We start from the raw sequence: 24,100 nt of genomic DNA, 5'->3' as shown, positions 1-24,100 counted from the left end.
TCAGTCAGACTTGTCAACTCAACGATTTTCATTAAGTTAATATGCAAAAATCGTTTGTAGTTCATAAAAATCGTTCATTACATTTAAATGAACATAGTAAATGAACAACTTTAGTAAACGATTTTAGTTAATTTTTTCAAGGTAGAAAATCGTTTACTAAAATCGTTCATTAACTCAATCGTTGTGTGTGTATGCAGCTTTATACTGACTTTATTAGATTCACTTTCTATTATTGGTATTTCAGAGAGCTCATTCAAATTACTTATTGCTGATGAACATTCACTGAATCCTGCCACTTCATCAAAGTTTCTATGTATACCCTGCCTAGTCACAATTTACTCTTGCATCTGCTAAGATTATATGTACATAATCCTAGGGGAGGTATATAATGTCTCAGTCCTTGAGTCTATCCCATTCAAGTTGAGTTTCTGCTTACTCTGGGCCCTGTACATTATGAAGAAAGGACTCTCATGGTTGGCCAACACAGGCTCGCAGTGCTGTATAAGGATGAAACCTACTGTATGTAGTCATTGATTGCAAAACTAAGGCTGCATTTTCCTTAATAAATTCTTGAGTCCACAATAAGTAGTGTTTTATCACCAATGACAGCACTAACATGCATCGTTCAGTCGTTCAATTTATCTGCTAATGGATAGGCCCTGAACGATGACAGATGCACACTCCCGCGGCCGATAAAATGTGTCTTTCGTCTCTGCAACATGTTGGTCAGTTATCGCTTGTCGCTGCCAGATATTAGAAATATCTGGCAGTTTATAAGCGGTAAACGATGAACGAAGAACGACGACCGATATTTTGAATGAAAATTCATAGAAACATTAAAAAAAATCCACTCCCTGAATGATGTCATGCAATATCGTTCGTCGTTTACAAAAATCTGTCATGTACACAGGGGCGCCGAGAGGGGGGGGAGCGGGTACAGATTACCTGGGCTCGGGGCATGGCAGGGGGCCCGGGCCCGGGGCATGGCTGGGGGCTTAGGGGGGGGGTTGTCCAGTCATAATCATAACGCATACTGTGTGTCACTGCTGCTTTCACGCTGCAGCCGCGCCGCTGTGGAGCACTCGCGAGTTGATGACGTCATCATCTCGCGAGGCTCTCATCACCAGAAGGCAGCGCGGCTCCGTGCCGCAGCGGTGGGCGGGGTCTGTGGGGATTACGCAACCATAAGAGGTGACCGTGGGGCGCGGTGCAGCCGGGGCCGGGCATCCATGTTTGTGTGGTGCAGGGAGGCAGCTGACAAGGGAGAGGGACGGGTGACTGGTGTGATTGACAGTGACTCCGTGTTAGACTGCCTGGCTGCACTGAAGGGAGTTATATATATATATATATGTGTGTATTTATATATATATATATATATATATATGTACACACACACATATATATATATATATATATATATATAATGTGTGTGTACATATATATATGTGCATTTATATATATATATATATAAACTTTGACACCCTGATGACAAGGCCTGATTGGTATTGAAACAATGGTTATTAAAGTCGTTCTTCTCACTTACCAAGTCTGTGGAGTGCCGCCTGCTGCTGTTTTTTACAGCCTTCGCATAGCAACATTATTCTAAGGAGGGCACTCCGGCATTACTATTAAGGAATTGTGAGTGCCCCTCTACATGGCGTATATATATATATATATATATATATATATAAATTAAATATATATATTTTACACACATATTACATATATACTTATATAAATATATATACGAGTATATATATAATAAGTATAATTGATATATCACATATACATATCTAGAATATATCACTTCTATATAATAAGTATTTATCTAAACGTGTGTAAAATATGTGTATAATATATATTACACATATATATATATATATATATATAGATATATATATATATATAGATATATATGTGTGCAAGGTCCAGTGCATGCTGCTGAAATAGTTAAATACAGTGGGATGGCGGCACAGATTAATACTGCTGTTTCTCATAAAGACGCAATAAAGGCCTAAACATATCTTGTAATGTTGCAATGAGTCTATTTCTAATCTGGAGTGCCGCCATCTTACTGTATTGATATATATGTGGGTGGGTGCTTCTAACATGCTAGACACCCCCTCAAAGATGTGCAGCCCTGCCCCTAACATGATGTGACCACACCCCCTCCAAGGGGGGGCTGTGAAGTTACTGTACCGAGGCCCAGGATTTCTCTTGGCAGCCTAATGTACATGACAGATATCAGTCACCGCAGCCCCAGGGATTTTCAAGGGATAATCTTTTGTCTTTCATCGTTAGAGAAAGATCTGCTAATGGATAGGCCCCTCTAACCAGTGCCAGCATCCCACACTTTTTTGGAATACTCTATGATCATAAGACAATGGACCACTGGAGGTAGGATGCAAGCTTTAACCTTTATTTGACACAATTCTGGTATTTTGTTCAACGTCTTCCATGATTACTTATAAGTAGGAAGGCATAACCAAACATTCATTAAACGTGTTACTGGTAATTCATATGCTGCTATTGTGTCATATATGCTTGGTTCCATAGTAAGCCCTCACTACTACCACAACTACCTTTTATCACCCTCTGTACTTGGTCACCCTCTGCTGGAATGAGACCAGCTTATTATTGTGACCTAGGCCTAGCCATGCAGGTACTTCTTACAGAAATACCACTTTGGATGGAGAGAATTGCATTACTTACAGCTCTGGACCCGTGGTGTGTTGCACTATAAATATCTTTATTAATTCCACACAAGCACTGATACCACTTGTGATAGTATTCTATATTTTAGTTCTATAATATAACCTATTATATCATTGTAAAAGTGCTAGTTTACAAAGTGCAGTTGAAATAAACATACTCTGGAACAACATTTTGGAGCACATTAATATAATAATAAGACAATTTTTATTTATTTCAGGATCCATTAGGCTCCTTTTGGGTTTACAACAATATATCATAAAATAACTACAGGAAACTGGATGCACAGAGGTAATTTAGACATTGTTTTCTATCCATTTGGCTAAATGGAACAACCACATTATTTAATCTGAGTCAGGTTATTGTGCTTTCAAACTGTGCTGCTGGCAATCAATTTGCTTTCCAATGCTAAATGCATGCACATCATAGGAGGAGCAGCAAAGTGTACAGCATCGCAGAGACAAGACGAAAGAGAGGATCAATGGATTGAACTACGAACAAGCTAAGGAGAAAGACAAACAAAATATAGCTGAAAGGAGCTATCACCGTTTATTTATCTGATTCTAAGATCATTGACATGGCAAGGTCATCAAACCGAAAGCAAGAGATCTTCAAAATAGTAAGATCATTTACTGCTAACATTTTGTTACTGAATATTGTGACTATATGTGCTATAAATAAATTGTGTAATGGGAAGATGGAGAAATGCTTTTATTATTAACGGTAACTATCCTGGACATGCTACAAAGAAAGAGAGTTACAGCAGTCTGCTTACATGACATAAAGACACCTTTCTATATTAATGGAAGCTATTTATAACAAATTGCTAGTGTATGTTTTGCTGATGAATATTATACCTTAAAAACAAACTTTACTTGTTGTAGCTGTTAGATGATCTTTAGAAAAAAAAAATATTGTAGTGCTGCTGTGACCTTTTTATATTGCCCACTACATAACATGGGAATCAGTATGTAATACCGCCATCCGCATGGCTGTGTTATATTCTTTTAGCTTTCTAAATAAGAATTTTATCCAACAACATTTATTTTTCCAGTACCCCTAGCTAAGAAAGCTGTGGTGGTACCCTGCATCAGACATCACATTGTTTGGTAAATTGACCACGGGGTACCACTCAGATCCGAGACATAGGGACCCCATTATTCTGCTAGTTGAGGGAAATTAGTTTAATGTTGAAATATAAAGTTTGTATTGTATTATTTAAGATTGTGTTATTACATTATAGTTTGCTCATGCACTGTATATCATATACTTTGAGGTACCCAACTGTAATTTCAAAGCTTTGTACGTGTTTGTTTGTTTTTGTGTTTGTGCAGACTTTACACCATAGTGGTATAAACATTGGCTTTACTTAAACAGCACTATACTGGACTTTATTTAAATTGTAACTATATTGTTTGCACTGGGATGTTTCAGCAGAAAATTCAAGCATGACCTCCTGCTACCTGGTAGTGTTAAAGCTGCACAGGTTGTAAATGTGTCGCTTATGTAACTCTTAGCTTTTTTTATTGCTTGCATAAAATGTGTATTAATTTTAAAATAGCAATGTTAATTTGCACATTTTACCTTATATTGCAAAACACAAGCAATTTCTACAGCACCACTGGCTTTGTAAAGAATGCTGAAAACGTGGTGCAAAACTATGAGTGCCTCTAGGTGGCAGCACTAAGCCCTAAAGTGCAGTATTCTTGCTGTCCTCCTGTTACTAATATCACCTCCTATTATTATTATCCTTTATTTATATGGTGCCTAAAGTACATAAACAGTGTTAATACAACAAGAAACCAAATACTTACTGGTTGTTTACCTACTGGTTTTTCTTATTTTGCTTTAAATCCGGTCTTAGGGGTCAATTCAGTTACGTGTTGGGTCCTGCGATCCGTTCTCATTGTGAGCTTGCACTGCCAATTGCATTTGGTATTTAATTCTAAACTGAGGAAATTAGCATTTTGTTTGTGCACATCCCCTAGAGCTGGTGAAACGCTAGGAAAAATCTTTATACTAAGGTAGAAATGTCAGAACATAGTGCAGAACGTCTGGTACATCCCTCCTAATGAGGGGTTGATATAGCAAAATCTGGCCAATAAAGTTTTCAGATGAATATCTCTAAAAACCTCATTAAAGGGTTAAACGATGTGGGACAGGTATGTGGAAGTGTAAATGATGTGTGACTGGTACGTGGAGGTGTAAATGATGTGGGACTGGTACGTGGAGGTGTAAATTATGTGGGACAGGTATGTGGAGGTGTAAATGATGTGGGGTAGGTATGTGGAGGTGTAAATGATGTAGGACAGGTATGTGGAGGTGTAAATGATGTGGGGTAGGTATGTGGAGGTGTAAATGATGTGGAACAGGTGTGGAGCTGTTGTATTGATGGGAGAGGGATTTTTGAACCTGCAGTTGAGAGGTAAAAGCATTTATTCCGATTTCTTACAAACCTGTTTAAAACACTGCAAAATCACTGAAGCATTTTCCTGTACCATAAAATTATGGAACGAATGTAATTGGATGAAAAACACTTGCTAGCTATCATTATTCAACCATTAATAAAAAGTGCCAAATAAACAGATATTTCACACCTTTTAGTGTTCCTTATGGCCACTAACATTCTTCTATATGGTCCTGAAACCAGGATGATGTCCCCCTTTTTCATGCTTTTTTCCCCAGTTAGCTTTTTCAGGGCTGGAGTAACAATGGGACGGATGGTGCTGCAGCTCCAGGCCACCCATCAAAATAAGTCCACAGGATCTGCTGTGCTGCTGCAAACAGGAAATTTTACTTCGTGCTAAAGCAGCCTGCTAGCAGTCGTCTGTCCGAGGCTCCACCCACAGACACCCTGGCGGATCACCCCCGACCGCCCATGGTTTAAACACTGGGCCTACTGTTACCAATTCCTCTGATGGACTACCCATCATAGGCAAAGTGCAATATTACATATCAGGAGAGAACATAGAGCGTGGGTGAGTTGGTTTCAATACCAGCACCGGAGCAGGACCTTGGGTAGGTCACCCTGCTTATATTTACAGTTTTTTGCCAGACTTTTTTTTTTTTTTTTTTTGCTGAAAACATTGATGTGTTTTACTGCTGCAGGAAGCTCAGATCTGGGCTCTCATTTTCAATAAATGATGTGGGTCTAAGATCTGGGTCTAATTTTAAACCATGGGAATGTTAGATAGGGGTTTTGATGATTGAGTTTGGGGGGGGGAGATTTGGGTTCTTATTTTCAATGATTGGGGAGGTCAGATCTAGGATCTGAATTTATTACAGTTACAGATATTTTGCATATGGGGAATTGTTTGTTGGGCGGCAATAATTAATGGGCGTCCGATGGAACAATAAAAATTTTTTGGAGTGCCCATTAATTATTGCGCTTGTCATGCCCAAAAGACCATGTTTAGAGTGCCCAAACTGTGGTGTTTATGCACATGTCTGCTTGTCACCTCAGGAGGCTGCAAGCAGAAATGACAGTGCTGGCAGCTCTTGTGCCTGAACACAGTGGCGTCAGAAGGGGGGTGCGGGGGGAGCGGCCCGCATCGGGTGTCACCCTTCAAGGGGGTGACACCAAAAACAGCAGCATACAGACCCGCGGGCCGCACCTGCTGCCAGCACACCCCCTTCCTCCGAGGTCCTGCACTCTGCCGCCGCCGGGAGTGACTTTGTTCTCTCTCCGCGGCCGGCGTCCAGAGCCACAGACAGGCACAGAGCATTTCTATGTGCCTGTGTGTGGCTCTGGACGCCGGCGCGGTGACGTCATCACTTGCGCGGCATGAGGAAGAAGGAGGTGCGCGCCCGGAACCCTCCTGGTGGAAGCCAGCCTGGAGTGGACATCCTGAAGATAGGTAAGTAAGTATTGCACAGGGGAGGGGGCACAGCATAAGGGGCATTACTGGGGGTGTTCTGGGGGCACTACTGGGGGTACTGTATAGGGGGCACAGTATAAGGGCATTATGGAAGGCACAGCATATGGGGCACTACTGTCTGGGGGCACTGCATAAGGGGAGCTCCTGCAGGGTACTGTATAAGGGCACTACTGGGGTACTGTATAAGGGCACTATAGGGGCACTGTATAAGGGGTGCTACTGGGGTACTGTATAAGGGCACTATAGGGGCACTGTATAAGGGGTGCTACTGGGGGTACTGTGTAAGGGCACTACTGGGGTACTGTATAAGGGCACTATAGGGGGCACTGTATAAGGGGTGCTACTGGGGTACTGTATAAGGGCACTATAGGGGGCACTGTATAAGGGGCGCTACTGGGGGTACTGTATAAGGGCACTACTGGGGTACTGTATAAGGGCACTATAGGGGGCACTGCATAAGGGGAGCTACTGGGGGCACAGCATCAGGGGCTCTAATACAGGAAGCATTGCATAATGGGCTTTACTATAGGAGGCATTGCATAATGGGTTCTAATACAGGAAGCACTGCATATTGGGCACAACTACAGGGGGAATTGCATAAAGGGGTATTACTAAAGGGGAAACTGCATAATGGACACTATTACTGGGGGCATTGAATAAGGGGCACTACTACTGTGGGCATTGTGTATAAGTGTCAATAACGTGGTCATTGTGTGAAATGGGCACTCCTGTGTGTCAGAACATAAATAAGGGACACTACTTTATGGTGTAATGTGAATCTCTAGCACTATGTGCGGTGTAATGTGGATAAGATTGTGCTACTGTGTGGCGTAATTTGAATTAGGGATAGTATTGTATGGCCATGTCCCTTTCTTTCAAGATCACGCCCCTTTTTGCGCTACATGCCTTAGGCGCACGCTGTCCTTTTATTGATAAATCGCCGGGGGGAGGGGGGGGTCGTTCCACCACATCTCTAGGACCACTTTAAGCATTGCTACCCAGAATATCGGGCGTGGCATCGACACGCCTGCCGGGTGCGCCTGGCATTCCGTGAGGAGCACAGTGTGACTGCTGGACTGGTAAGGGGGAAGAGTTTGTGGAGCTGCGCTCCATGGTCCCGATTTTTTTTTTGTGGGGGGGGGGTGTCACCATGCATTACAGTACCGGGTGACACCGACCCTAGTGACGCCTCTGCCCGAACAGAGCAACAATTGAATTGCTCCGTCTGATGCCCACTAGTAACAGCCGCCAGGGAATACAATTTAATCACCCCCATAGAGTAAGACTTTACCAAGTACATTTATTAAGAATACGTTTTATGACATATCGGGCCAAATGTAATAGGGTAAGAGTTTAGAAAATGTGAGTTTTCTCACACTTTTTAAACTCGGCCAATGTAATAGAGTCCGAGAACAAAGTAACAGAGCAAACTCGTATGTTTTGTCAAAGCTGGATAATTGGCTGAGACAAGATCAGTTTAAAATTGAAGCGTGCGCGACGCCATCTTGCAAATGGCAGCTAGACTCCATTTTAGAAACAAGAATCAGCAAGACGCCATTTTGCGACCAGCATCACTTTAAGTTACAACTCACGAGCTAAGAACAGATGGCAATGTTTTTGATAATCTAAATAGAATAGACAATGCACCAGAAACTGTGAGTGATTTACATACAAATTGGGAATCCCTGTTGGCAATTGTAATATAATCCAGGCATTGATCTACACAATTGGATTTGTCTGAATCCAAACAGGTTTTAGTTTCATACCCAGACAGGGTGGTTTAGTTTCACAGTGAAACTGTGAGTGAGGAATGATGTGTGTGTGCATGTGTATATATATATATATTAGGGATGTGCAGGCTCGGTTCTACTCGGTTCCGTTCGGATTTTTTTCCCGAATCTTATTGGGTAGAACCGAGCCTGCACATCCCTAATATATATATATATATATATATATATATACATATATATATATATATATATATATATTGTTGAATTGTAAATAAACCTTTAATACATTCCTGCCTATAAACCTCTAAGATTCACCTGCCTAGAACCTCTAAGACAAAACCTGCCTATACCTCCTAAAACCACAAGATGTCGCTAATTAGCGCTGTGTTTAATTATACCATTAATGAAACTCTAAGACAGTTGAATAGCGGTCCAACACGCTAAAGATTATTATTCAGGTAAAAGTACAGATGTTACCACGCTATGATCTAACAATGAGCGCAAAAATAAATTGTACAAACATTAGGTCATAAGGTACAGTCAATACATACGCGTGTGCTCTGGGACCAGATACCAGCATCAATAATGAGACCTCCGTCGAACAGCATAACAGGAACACCGCAGACTGGCATCTTGTTTCAGAGCACTCACAAATATACACGTACTGGGATAAGCAATACAATAGAATACGTTGGCAGGTTCTCATTGGTTCCTCTTCTTGCTTCTTCCGTTACGGTACAGTTCATAGGTCAGTGCAAAGACACAACCCAGCCTCTAACAGTCTGATTGTGTTCACCTTCCCGCTGCATAATAAATCTAATCTAACTATGGCATACAACATTTCAAGAAGTCATTCTCTCTAACATTCATATTTCATAGCCGCATGTTCTGATCTTCTCACCGATGCCACCGGAACGCTGTGGGAACAGAGTAGATCAGTACGGCACCAAACACGGTCCCATTGTCATTTACTAAGCCATAGTTACAGAAAACATTCATTTCTTTATATGATGACATTGCGATTAAACCAAGTAATAATCATTCCTTTTGCGCTGTGGGACCATTGCTTTTAAATGTGTATGCGGGGAGAAATGACACTAAATTGCATTGTGCGTTTGAGGGTCTGTGGGGCACTTAGCGACCAGCACTAAGTTGGAAAGGCTTCTGTGTATGTGTGTGAGCATGCCAGTATGGGTTTGGGAAAGGTCACTAAAAAGCTGGCTCTGCGTCTAAATCGCTATTTTGCGTTGTCCTATTTTTAACATGAAGTGCAGGGAAAACACCACTAATTTGCTACTTTTTGCTACATCGCGTTTGTGTTAATGTGAATGCAGGGAAAACACCACTACTTTGCTACTGCTCAAATATAAGTCTGTGGTGATTTTAATGTTTTGGAAAGTTATTTTATGTCTGCTAAACACCGTCGGTAGGTGTCAGGGGAAGATTGTTAAAAAGCTGTTCGTGCTACTTTTTAGCAACTTTGCATTGTGAGTAGCAAAATTGCTACTTTTATCAATTTTGCACTATGGATTGTGTACTATGTATTTTTTGACAAAATGGTGCTTGTGTAAGCTTTCTTTTCTAAAATGGAGTCTTGCTGCCATTCACAAGATGGCGTCGTGCAGGTTTTCCTGATTGCCAAACAGATTCTGTCTTACCCAATTATTCGGTTTCGACAATATAGATATGGATATGTTAAGTCCATCATAGACGGAATCTCATGCATAAACACCGCACATTACGCACAATTGAGCTGCTAACATGATGCCCAGTAGCGAATGCACAATTATTAGCATCATGCGATTGCATCTTTCACCATTTTACATACACACATTGGACCTTATTCAGTTTCTGAGCGACCGCTTGCATCCACCGACCGCCTCTGAATGAGGCCCATTATAGAGAAACAAATGTGAAAAAATGCGCTCTATACCCCTTACAGAGTACAGGGTACGTATGAATGAATATGGTGCATCCAAAAATGACCCAAATGACTAAAAATATTTACTGAAAGAAAAACATACATAAATAAATGAGCAAACAATATTAGCAAAGTAATGTGATAGATGGTGCATGAATCACCAGGATATACACATGCAGGTATATATGCAGTGTACAGCTGTATGAGGCAAGTCTCAAGGTACGTGCCTCTCTGTAAGAGAATCAGTCCCCCACTGTGGGAGAGTGGGATAATGATATGACAAAACACCACACTGTTGGAATCTGGAGATAATTCGGCTGGGAAGAGTTAATGAGTGAGGGGGGAATAGGTTGGTGCGGCGTCCCGCACAGCAAAGTCAGTGGACAGCGACGTGTATGAAGAGTATAGATGCCCGGGGTGATGTTCTGGGGTAAGCAGTACGGGTGAAAACCTGGATAGCAGTGGGAGGCGTAAGACACTAGCACCGAGTCTGACCCGTGGACCTCGCCGGAGAGCAACGGGCTGACCCCGTGACCACCGGCGCGTCTCGTCGGGCAGGACTGTGTGGTGTAGCAGAGACGGATGAACGGAGACGGCTCTATTGGGAACAGTCCCCGTTCTCCAGACCCGCTAAGGAACTCACCTCCTCCTGCCTCGACAGGACTCCGCTCTTACCCCTGCCGGCTCGATGATCTCTGGGATCCTCCTCTCTGGTCTGGTGTCCCTTGTTACGTGTCCTAGCGGTTCGTGTCAATTGACACTGTGGAAATGGTGTTTTGCCCATTATGCTTAAGACCCCAAATGAAAATACCATTTAGTAGAAAAATGCGCACGCACCTGTCCCCAGTTAACTAACGTCTTTATATCAAACCCCGAATACTCACACATTACATATTCACACATAAGGTTTAATAAGCTTTAAAGTGTATGATTTAAGTTGGTTCAGTTCGTTTAAATGCTAAAAAATAAAGATATTTGATAACTAAGGTATTATACATGCTAAACAAGTCGTGTTTGGTTTTGTACTGATGCGTACTCTTTTTACAGTATTCCGGTGTTATCGGTGGGGAGATCGCATCATGCATTCTCGAGTTATGGATCGCAGAGCCTACAAGCAACAAAATGTATATTTCATGAACAACTGTTAGGATGTTGCAGGGGGCGGGAAGGGAAAGATCCCCAGCTGTTAGAGGCAGGGAGAGTCTATTTGAACCAGCCTGTTAAATGCTTTGTAACAGATGCTTCTCCCCTGGGAACCAATGACATCAGCAGCCAACTAATCTATTGTCCTGTCTATTCTGGGGAGGTATAAATATGTGTGCTCCAATGCTGGGTTCTTAGTCTTCGTGCTGAATTCTGTATGATGAGGGGTCTCTTGCTGATGCCTATCTTCGGGTCCGGAAGCGCTGCGTATGTGTACTTGGGTCCGTATAATTTTCTTTTGCGCCTAAATTGTGTCTGGATCAATTGCGTGTAACTTTCTGAACTTTTACTTGAATAACACTTGTGCTTTGGAACCACAGATTCCAGGTCTAAGTCTTTATTTACTATATGACTGCGTACGCAAATTAGCATCATCCTTAGAGGTTTATATGAAGGATTTTAGAAGGTGCAGGCAGGGGTATATAGAGGTTCATTTTAATATCGTCAGATGGGGGCTCATCGAGTGAAGTCACTTACCTACTCACACGGCACATACGGCTATCGATGTCTCAGCAAAGGGTGGAGTGGCCACATGCAGGGTTTTCCTGCAACTGCTTTGTGCTGAAAAATCGCTATCTGTTTTCGTGTGAGCAAAGGAAGCTGACTAGAATCCAGGGACAAGAAAGGAAAAAGTTTGTTTTCCTTTGTTGATAGAACCTAGCGTTTAAAGGGGTGCCGCAGTATTGAGTATGCGGCTGATTCGCAGTTTTGCGCACAGAAAAGATGCACTTTTGCATACGCAGTTAAAAAGTCATTATACGGTTGTGTGGTAGTCGCATTATTGTTTTTATGTGGCTGGTCGCACAATAGCGTATACGTACTTCCGGTTGTGCTGCCATGGTGTTTAAACAAAGCCGTTGAGGTTTACATGTTTTAATTATTACCAATATCTGGGTTAACGTGTATTTTTCTGCACAGGAAAAAGTGTGTAACAGTGAGTATTTGTTGGACAGTTAAGGGTATCGTATGATCCTTAAGGGCTAGGTGCACGAGTTAGTCTAGCCACTCGGTAAGTAGCTTTACCGTTCTATACACAGTAGCAGGTGTACATGTTGTCTTTGTTGTAGAGAGGTGTGTGAGAGTAGCCGACATATAAACTCTCATAGGTGTGGAAGTTGCCTTACTAAATCTTATCCGGGTGTGGAAGTTGCCTTTCTCAAATCTTATCCAGGTGTGGAAGTTGCCTTACTAAATCTTATCCAGGTGTGTGGGCACCGCCGACTTAAATCGTCCACAGGTAAGTGAAAGTATCTTGATTGTCTTTCACCAGTTTAAATCTTTATTGAAAAGCGTAGGAGTTGTCTCAGAATGGGAGCCACGCAAACAGTAGAGATGTTAGACAATGATGTGCTGCTAATGGAGGCGCCGATCGGATCGGCCCGTCGTATCATGCATACTAAGTACGGTACTTATGCAATAAGGTATTGTGATTTATGGTTTAATATGACGAGGAACAGTGTTAGACCGTTTCCCAGAATTGGTAGTTTTGATAGCATCGTGAGCACTTTGCCAGAAAATACATCCGCGGCGCTAAATTGCAATACAGACGAGCTGCAAAATGGCGCACTCGTGCAGCAAGGTAGCATTGTGGAGAGTATTGCCAGCAGTTCACGCTCACCTCCCTCACCTTATGTGGATGGAGGTGCAAGTACAGTTACCAAAAATACCCATAAAAATGTAACAAGCAACTTGTACCCTCTCTTAAGCAACTATAAAGAACATGTTCATGATGTGGATGATGAGCCTATTGTAATGTCTGCCATTTCTCATGCTGTACAAATGATAGATGCGGCATCACCACAATCACGAGTGGTGCCGCCATCTCCATCGGTAACAGCAAGGGAAGTGTTAATGCCCTCTGCACCCGTAGAGGAAGTTGTTTATACCATATGCAGCAGCAGCAGATTAAACCCCCAGCCAGGTAACCAGGTCAAATGTAGCAGCGCTACCGGTCTGCATCCCATTCGGACAATAACTGTTCCAAATGGAAATGCAGATGCAAACGGTATAGTGCCCACGAGGGAAGTAGTAATGCATTGTCCTTGGACAAGAGCAGAACTAAATTCCATCATAAATGATTTCCCCGATCCCAAAAAGGAATTAGCCAAATGTCAAAGATTTTTGAGAAATTTGGGTAGTTCACATGAACCCACTAATAAAGATTGGCGTGTGGTGTTAAGGGCCTGTCTACCACGCAATACCGACGTGTTTATCACGGATTATGTATTGGATAGTGACGTTCCCTTAACAGACCAAGTAAACCAAGGTAACATTTCCCGCATTGTAACTCAATTGGGTATATATTTTTCAGTAGTAGTTAACTGGAACAAAATTTTCACCATTAAGCAGAAGGAGAGTGAAACTGCAGAAGATTATTGCGATCGGGCTCTGCAGGCTATCACCCAGTACACTGGGATAGAGGATATTAAAGATAGCACTCACCACAGGGGAATGATAGTCACGATACTCGTGGACGGTCTGAAGGAGAGTTTAAAAATCCCGGGTTCAGACCTCACAGCCTGGCTGGCGGGGACTCACAATAGATACCCTCATAGAAACCGCCATTGAACATGATAAAAACATCTCCAAGAATAGAGCGAGAGACCCAGAGTGAAAAACTAATGGCTGTCAGTATCCAAGCTCTGGAAGGAATGACAATAACATCACAGCCAACCTACACACCTGCACCCACACACACACCTGCACCTGAACAGTTACACGTCCTCACCAATCCCACACCACAGCAAACACATCCTTACCCCACATATCATACACAACCACAGGCCTCATACTACCTACAAACTTCATACCTCCCACCATACCCTTATCCTCCATATCCTTACCCATACCCACCACCTTTTCCTCTTGCTCAACTCTCACAACAATGCTTTCATCCAACCTGTTCAAAAACATGTTTTAACTGCAACCAAGCGGGACACATAAGTAAATACTGCAAAGTAAAGAACACCACACATGAACACGGGTTTCCCATGGGTTCATAGGCAACCCCAGTATCTTCTCCCAGGCCTTATATGACTGTTTACAATCTTTTCAACCTATCAATGGATCTGTTCTAATGTAAAATGTGGATGATTTATTGTTGTATTTAGGGCATGTTTAAATGATATTAAACTGTTGTGCTTTGTCTCCCACTCACAGGACACAAGGTTGATAAGGATAAATGGCAGCCATGCCAAGCTAAGGTCAACTACTCGGAATATTATCCAACCCAGTTGCCCAGGCATTATTTAGAGCAGTAGCTATTAATAACAAAATGTAATTGCAGGAACCTGTATGCAGATACTATGGCCCTCATTCAGAGCCGCTCGTTAGCGGCAGTACGCTCGTTCCGAGCGATGTTCGCACATCTGCGCATGCGTACGGTTTTTAGTACGCATGCGCGAACCAGTCAGTGCGGCCGAAAATCGTTTGTACGCTATATAGCGAGTGCCTGCTATTTTGAGTGACAGAATGAGGCGTATGTGGGTGGTAACAGGGGAAGGTGCTTGAAAACTGGGGAGTGGAATTCGAATGCAGGCGTGCTTAAAGGTCAAAACGGGCGTTTTAAGGGTGTGCATAATTAATCCAGCAGCGTCATTGACCACGTCACTTGGTTTTTTTAAACTCAGAACTGCTCGCAAAATAGCGGTTGAAAAAACCAACCACAAGAATAGCGAGCAGTTCATACGCTGTACGATGTACTCGATTAATCAAATAAATAGCGGACATGACGTATGGTGCGAGCGGCCAGGGGGCGTTTTTATCAAATAAACGAGCGTATGTTTTGCTCGCTCGTTCAGACTTAGAGGTGTGAACAGACTGCAATTTTCGAACGGATCATTTGAATAGCCACCCCTTGTTTTTGAACGAACGACCGCAAATAGCGAACGGCTCTGAATGAGGGCCTATATCCCTAGAATTATTAAAAATGATAGGGGGACTTATTTTACAGGTGACGTTTCCAAGAACATGTGTAAGGTGATGGGTAACAACACTAAGATTATCCCAGACTGTCTTTTCCTTTATTTGCCCCACTTTGAGATACTGTTCAAACAGGCAGCCTCATGTGAACATATGATAATGAGGTTACTGTAAAGGGTTTCACGAAGATGAATGCGAATAACAGAAATTGAAAGTGTTATTAACTAACATATTTAATGCAAACTGTCATGATGTGAAATTTGGAGAATTTGTTATGATCCAAATTTTTTTAGCTCAGGTTGTTTGACTGATCAGTGGAAAGGTCCGTATCTGATGATACTACATCCACATAGGGTGGCCGAGGAAGATATGTGGGTCCATTCCACTCACTATAGGGAGGTTAACCAACCGGTGGAGATACAAGGCAGAGACAAGGCCGATAACGTGGACCTGTCGATTGCGAGCTTGTGTCGGAAGGATTAAAAAGGTGACGGTGTGATATCTGAGCTAAAGAAATGTTTAGATCAGTGCTTCCAGCAATGGAGTGGTCTGCTGTGGTCATCCTAGTTCTTTTTTTTCCCAGAGTTTTTGTCATGATGATCTGTTTGGGGATACTCAGTGTCTGTGATGGAGGACCGATAAAGGAAATGTGAGCTGATGGCAGAGCTGATGGAGTGGAGTCAGGAGGAGGAGTGCAATGCCAATCAGGGGAGTGTCTGACCAATCTTAGTACTGTTATTGTTAATAGAGCTGTCATTCCGGATACTCAGGGAAGGTGTGAAGGTTTATCGTCTGAAGATTCCTGTATTTGTGAGCTTTGTGGGTCCCTAGTTGATGAGAACTGTATCCAATGGTGCCAACCTAAATATAATCCGTACTGGGGTGGGTATCCTCTAGAGGATTATCATAGCATGGTAGGCAAACTGTTAAATCTAACTGATTGCTGGGTGTGTTCACATGTGCCACAGGGACAGCATAACGTAGGGTTGGTGCCATTTCCGCTGAATATCACGGAAATTTTAGAATTACAAAAAGGGAAAACATTGGATGGAAAATTCCTCTCATCCAAACCACCTCATTTCAAACTCTATCAATTCCAAGTAGATAGATCACTTTTGTGTTTAAACATAACCAACCCCAATAAACTCGGGAGTTGGGAAGTGACGGGGAATAATCAGACGATGACCTTCTCACAAAGAGCTGATAATGAGTCCATAAAGCATGATCTGCTGCGCTCCATTAAGTCTGGTGGGAAACATTTTAGGTATCGGTATACATTGAGTTCCACCAAAGAAATTATTGGTAAGGTGCCAAATGGTTATTGTGCTAAAATAATACAGCCAGAAACTTGCATGTACCAGATGGAAGAACCAGAAATAGGATTGTTTGCAAGGGAAATGTGCTTAATGATAATGATGCATACCATTCCTTATGTTCTCCCTGATAATGTATATTTCACCTGTGGAAGAAAAGCGTATAAATGGCTCTCCCCGAGTTCCGAAGGTTTGTGTTACCTGGGAAGAGTAGTCCCAGAAGTTATGACCCTCACACATGTTGAAATGCTGGGTATACATAAAAACACACTGTCACCATATCTTCACACACAATATGAACACAGAGGCAAAAGAAATATGATACCTGGTGATGTACATAAAGCCACTCAGTTAATCAGTGAGACAACTGGCTTTCAAGTTCTAGTCGCATTGGACCCCAACAGGATCGCTCGGGGTCCATTCAATTTTAGATATATCCAGGATCTTGCCAAATTGATAGATAATATCACCGAGATGTACGATGACACATTCAGGTATACAGGGAGAGAATTGCAAGCGTACAAGAAAGAACTGGTGCAACACAGGCTAGTGTTGAATTATTTAACTGCTGTTACTGGAGGGTATTGCGTAACATTGGCCACCCAATTTGGAGTAAAATGTTGCACCTATGTCACCAATGATACCAGCGACCCTAAGGAGGTGATAGACCGGAAGATGGATGAAATTCTGCAGCTAAAATGGGAATTTCGTAAGAACCATAATGCTTCAGTGGCTGAAGTAGGGGAAAAGATAGAAGGATGGGTGTCATGGCTGAACCCAGTGAAATGGTTCTCAGGTCTAGGGGAATGGGTCCAGGAAGTGATCGCCAGCATAGACAAATTCTTAATCCTTATACTAATTGTCATCATAATAATTGGCATATGTGTCCGGTGTGTTCCTATTGTGTTGAAGTGTGGAAAATGTAAAAATAGAGTAAAACGAAAGAATGAAATCATGATGGTGGCCAGTATGAATACTGAGGTAAATACAGAACTGCATTACAACCCTGAGCTAGGAAACACCATTATTTAATGTATTATATTTAGACATGCATAGAATGTATTATTGAAATGTTATTTATAAGAACACCTCAGATAATGTAAAGTCTCAATTCCCCTTCAAGACTGCTTTTATAAGACTGGTGCATTCCCACACCTTTCACATGATCTTCCAAGATCCGCGGTGTGCGTATAATAGTAGTTTTATGTCCCCACCCAGAGACACATTATTGATGAATTAAGAACCACCTTGTGCCATCCCATAATAACACTAAATAATATGTAAATGTAAGCCTAAATTAAATTCTAATAGCAGATTGTGATAGCATGTTGTTCGCTATCAAAGGGTGGACTGTCAAAGCTGGATAATTGGCTGAGACAAGATCAGTTTAAAATTGAAGCATGCGCGACGCCATCTTGCGAATGGCAGCTAGACTCCATTTTAGAAACAAGAATCTGCAAGACGCCATTTTGCGACCAGCGTCACTTTAAGTTACAACTCACGAGCTAAGAACAGATGGCAATGTTTTTGATAATCTAAACAGAATAGACAATGCACCAGAAACTGTGAGTGATTTACGTACAAATTGGGAATCCCTGTTGGTAATTGTAATATAATCCAGGCATTGATCTACACAATTGGATTTGTCTGAATCCAAACAGGTTTTAGTTTCATACCCAGACAGGATGGTTTAGTTTCACAGTGAAACTGTGAGTGAGGCATGATGTGTGTATGTATGTGTGTATATATATAGAGAGAGAGAGAGAGAGAGATAGATATGTTAAGTCCATCATAGATGGAATCTCATGCATAAACACCGCACATTACGCACAATTGAGCTGCTAACATGACGCCCAGTAGCGAATGCACAATTATTAGCATCATGCGATTGCATCTTTCACCATTTTACATACACACATTATGCTTAAGACCCCGAATGAAAATACCATTTAGTAGCTAAATGCGCACGCATCTGTCCCCAGTTAACTAACGTCTTTATATCAAACCCCGAATACTCACACATTACATATTCACACATAAGGTTTAATAAGCTTTAAAGTGTATGATTTAAGTTGGTTCAGTTAGTTTAAATGCTGAAAAATAAAGATATTTGATAACTAAGGTATTATACATGCTAAACAAGTCGTGTTTGGTTTTGTACTGATGCGTACTCTTTTTACAGTATTCCGGTGTTATCGGTGGGGAGATCACATCATGCATTCTCGAGTTATGGATCGCAGAGCCTACAAGCAACAAAATGTATATTTCATGAACAACTATTAGGATGTTGCAGGGGGTGGGAAGGGAAAGATCCCCAGCTGTTAGAGGCAGGGAGAGTCTATTTGAACCAGCCTGTTAAATGCTTTGTAACAGATGCTTCTCCCCTGGGAACCAAGGACATCAGCAGCAAACTTCTCTATTGTCCTGTCTATTCTGAGGGGGTATAAATATTTGTGCTCCCACGCTGGGTTCTTAGTCTTTGTGCTGAATGCTGTATGACGAGGGGTCTCTTGCTGATGCCTATCTTCGGGTCCGGAAGCGCTGCGTATGTATACTGTACTTGGGTCCGTATAATTTTCTTTTGCGCCTAAATTGTGTCTGGATCAATTGCGTGTAACTGTCTGAACTTTTACTTGAATAACACTTGTGCTTTGGAACCACAGATTCCAGGTCTAAGTCTTTATTTACTGTATGACTGCGTACGCAAATTAGCGTCATCCTTAGAGGTTTTTAGGAAGGATTTTAGAAGGTACAGGCAGGGGTATATAGAGGTTAATTTTAATATCGTCAGTTTACCAGACTCATAAGACTCTCACGATTTAATATCTCATCCAGATGTTTTCCCATTTTGAAGATAAAATTCGACCAATGAGAGAGTTCACTGCTAAACTCCACACATTTTCTAAACGCTCACCCTATTACATTTGGCCCATCATGTCCGTTAGAATTGTCCCAGCATTGCAATATTGGTCACTAGAATGGTCCCTGTATTGTATTGGGGTCACTGCTGGGACTTTTGTCATGCCCTTTGTTCCATTGCATTTATTGTCCGCCAGAGTCATTGTAACTGCGTATACAGACGCAGTCACAGGCCCAGACTCGCCCCCCAAAACGGTTGCAAAATTCCTGTGTTTCACTTGCTTTCATCCGGTACCTCCCACAAATGCTCCCTGTCTGTCAGCTACACTGCGTCCAAGTCCTCATTGTGACCACCGTAGGTAATCTAAGTTGGCGTGTGCAAAGTGCGACTCTAATGCATGCAAATCTAAAAGAAAAACACTCAGTTCCGCAAACATTGGCATTGCCTCCACCTTTGTATCATGCCTCAAGAACCATTTTTATTTTTTGTCATATTATGGTCACATTAACAATTTCCCTTTGTTCAAAGACTTTAACATTAATATACTCCCTGCACAACACTGGTCACACCTCCCACATCACTAGTAATATCCCTATGGCACTGGTCACACCCCCTGCAGCACAAAATAGGCCCTTCATTAATTTCAGCTCTAGGCCCAAGTGGACCTTTATCTGGCACTACGCTTCTTGTACAAAATTTGCACACCCTCGTCGCAAGTAGCGTAAATTGGCATCTCTAATTGGATTGCTCATTTCTCGGGAGCGCGCATTAATGCAAAATGCGTGAGTTTCATGAAACCAACTTGCATTTGAATAGTCGCACCTTATTGGATCGAGCCCTTTGTTTATCAAAAAGCACACTACATCCCATTCAGCGGTTATATCTGCAAAAAGTATTTACGTTCAATTTTGTTAAACAAACTGATTCTATAAATACATTTTTATCTCCAATTGTTTATTTGATATATGTTTTAATTTCAGAGTATATTGAGACATTTAACTGTGTAAGTTCAATAATAAATTAACAAATATATACATGTGTATAATCATGCAAAAACAATAATACTAACTGGAGGGATCTTCATTAAATGTAATAAATTAATTAAATGTAAATTCCTAGGGAATATGAGGGTGAATACATCTGACGAGCTATATAGTCTCTTTACTGTATTACATCACTTTTTAATTAATATTTGTTTTTTTGTCTACATATACATATGTAGCAAGTTTCTCACTTGGAGCACAGTAGTGTACATGTTATATGCCAGAGGTTCCCAAACATGGTCCTCAAGGCTCCCCAACAGTTCAGGTTTTTGAGATATCTATGGTTGAACAAAGGTGACTTAGGGCCTGATTCAGCAAGGAATGCTCAGGAGAGAACGCACGCACTTGGCCGATGTTTTTGCTCTGCGCATGCATATGCATCACACTGCGCATGCACAAACTTTCCAGTGCGAATAGATTATGGTTCGCAGATTACAGGCAGTGTGTATGCAGACCCTTCCGAAAATGATTGACAGGAAGTGCCATTTGTGGGTGGTGATGGGGGGTGGTCAGGCGAACGCAGGCGTTATATCGCCGTTATAGGGGCGTGCATAATTAAGGCAGTGCGACGGCATATGCAGCCTTACTGTAAACAGGAAGTGGCCAAAATCCTGCGGCAGGTCAGGTCAAGCACTATTATGCTAATGGGCCTGATGGTTCTCGATGTTACCGATGTTTACGCTATCTTGCGTACTGATCAGGCTGTGAGTAAATGGAGATGGGCGGCTTAATATGGGACTGGGTATCTGCATCTTGTGCTGCGGTCTCCGTGCGTATGCCTTGATTAGCATATTCTCGCAGCAGACGGGTGCGTGCGTCTGCTTGCGGTGTTCCTTGTTGAATCAGGCCCTTAATTAGTACCTCAGTCAAATTGATTTAACCCATACTTGCCTACTTTTGAAAAGGCATTTCAGGGAGATTGTGAGAACAACACCCATGAGTGCGCGTTACAGTGGGCGTGTACTGCTACAACTGGGAGACGTGTCATAACATTGCCTTACATACAAATGTAAACGAGCCCAAAAGCAGTTAGTATAATCTATTTGTTGATGAAAACACACTGATCCTTTTCAGAAAATGCATTTAGCCATAGGGATCATTGTGCCTTCTAATAACCAATGCAGGGAAATTATACTAATGATCCCATTTGAATGTATATATCTCTTGTTTTTTTATATAACAGCTTCATAACGGGGGTAAGGTGCAATCAGGGCGATTGCTAGACTCTTCAGGGAGACAGGGAGATTGCTACTATTTCAGAGTTGGCAAGTATGATTTAACCACCTGTGCTCAACCATGTATACCTCTAAAGCCTGACCTGTTAGGGAGCCTTGAGGACCGCGTTTGGGAACCTCTGTTATATGCAAAAGAAAATGATTATTTCTCTGTTTGCTGACTGCCATTTACAGTATACCTGTAATTGTAACTGCTTGCCACCGTGTCCACGTCTGCAAAGACCAGGGGCCAAATGTGATAGGGGGCGAGATGCACTAACATCTCGTCATACTTACCGTCGGACACCGCCTCCATGCTGATTGCATATGCACTAACATATGCGATCAGCAGCACAAAGGACAGCTGTCCTTTGCGATCTGCCCTTGCACCGTGGACTTCCGGGTTTATGACCCGGGAGTCCATCTGCGCAGAGTGACGCAACGGCCGCGGGGCATGCTGGGAGGGATCCGATCGGATCCCTCATAACTGCACGATGTGGTAGAAGCCCATAGGTTTCTATAGGGTAACGCCAACAATCAGGGCCGCCATCAGGGGGGGACTGCTGGGTCTGGAGTCCCAGGCCCGGACACTAAGGGGGCCCGCCCGCTACTACCCTCTACTGCCACACAATAGAAGTGTGACTGCCCGCTCCTGTTACCACCGGTGCCCGCTACCTCCATAGAGAGTGACAGGCCCGGCCGAGGGCCCGCTCCTAAGAGCGAGCCGCCCACTACTATCGCCCGACGCCACACATTAGAAGTGACCCATAGTGAGTCACTTCTCACATAGCTGCCGCACTCCCTCTCCGCCTCGCTGAGACTCCTACCTGCCGCAACTTGAGTCAGCGCAGCGTGACGTCATGACGTCACCAGCGCAGCACCGCCGAATGAGAATGGAGCCGCGGTGTGAGGACAGAGGAACCGGAGGCTGCAGCCAAAACAGGGAAGTGTCTAATTAATCATCTATTATTGCAGCACGTCACTGTCAGTTGTTGCAGATGTGGGGAGTGGAACTGGCTAAGGGGCTGCTTTCTCCCAGCCAGTGGGGGGAGGGGGGCTTGAGTGGGGGCTGGGGGGGGGCCCTGCCTATTTTTGTTAGACCCGGGCCCCACACTTCCTGATGGCAGCCCTGCCAACAATAGCTGGCGTTGCCCACTGCATCGGAGACCCGGCGGCCAGCTGATTGATGCATACGGAAAATGCGGTAAACAGGGGTTTTACCGCATTTTCCGTTTAGTGCATCCCGCCCAGGGTGAGAGTTCAGAAAATGTGAGAGTTTAGCTGTAAATTCTGGCACTGTTTATACTCTGCCAATGTAATAGAGTCCGAGAACATACAAACTCGCATGTTTTTAGTCTCAAAAAACTCTCACGACTTAAACTCTCATCCAGATGTTTTCCATTTTAAAGATAAAACTCGACCAATGTGAGAGCTTACTGCTAAACTCTCACATTTTCAAACTCTCACCCTATTACATTTGGTCCCAGGACTGATTGTGTTTAGGAGTGCAAGCCAGGATACCATATAAAATAGCTGTGTTTTTCAATCTAGAGTTGATCTGCATTATTAATAAGGTAGCAGGCCTCAAGTACATTTATTTATAGCTCCTGATATATGACATTGTACATATATAGGTTCATCAATGTACCTGGTATAACTGTAATCATTGTTATACTATGCTACTATTTTACAACAACATACTACAAATAGCAAAATAAGTTGAGTAATAACTATTGTCTTCTCATTATTTTAAATACTAATGTATTACACATGTTTCTACTCTGGATTGCATAGGCCACAATTAAATAATTTCAGCTAGGACAATACAGTTTGCTGTCATTTGAATCTAATATTTTAATATGATCCTGGAGTAGAGTGCAGAGCTGCTGAAAAGGAATGAACTGTACAGAAGGTGACCATGAAAGATAGATTTCTGTATAAGGGATCTGTATACTTTTAGTGCTAACCTACTGTGATTAATGACAGATCAGCAAATAGTATTGTTAGAAAATGACCAAGTACATAAATGTATATTGATAACAGTTGTGTTTTTTATTTGGATATGTGCAAGCAGGTGAATGATAGATGGTGCATTCTATATTTATTTTTCTGCTTGTTAAATGTGAATAAGGCAGCTCTTGTCCATAATCTGTGACTAAATTACAAAATGTGTGTAGTGTGCTATATATATATTATGAAAGATTAATTTGGCTCAGTCATTGCTTGCTACTCCCACACAATCATAATTGTTGTACTGTAAGTATATATTACTTAAAGGCTCTTTTCATTTAATAATGCATATCAT

The 24,100-nt window shown here is 42.3% G+C and overlaps 1 protein-coding gene across 1 annotated transcript in view; it reads left to right on the top strand.

The window, feature by feature from the left end:
* The first annotated feature begins 3,151 nt into the window (after positions 1-3,151).
* TRAPPC3L (trafficking protein particle complex subunit 3L) overlaps positions 3,152-24,100 on the top strand; it is a 118,892-nt gene continuing 97,943 nt past the window's right edge. Inside the window, exon 1 of the mRNA XM_088480992.1 lies at positions 3,152-3,331. Within this exon, the coding sequence (XP_088337118.1) occupies positions 3,290-3,331 (42 nt within the window). The 5' untranslated portion in view covers positions 3,152-3,289. The remainder of the gene's footprint in view (positions 3,332-24,100) is intronic.

The sequence above is a fragment of the Taudactylus pleione genome, unplaced genomic scaffold (assembly GCF_031769625.1).
Source record: "Taudactylus pleione unplaced genomic scaffold, aTauple2 ptg000259l, whole genome shotgun sequence".
Taxonomy (NCBI): Eukaryota; Metazoa; Chordata; class Amphibia; order Anura; family Myobatrachidae; genus Taudactylus; species Taudactylus pleione.
The sequence above is the reverse complement of the archived record's forward strand: the minus strand, read 5'-3'. Positions and strand labels throughout refer to the sequence as shown.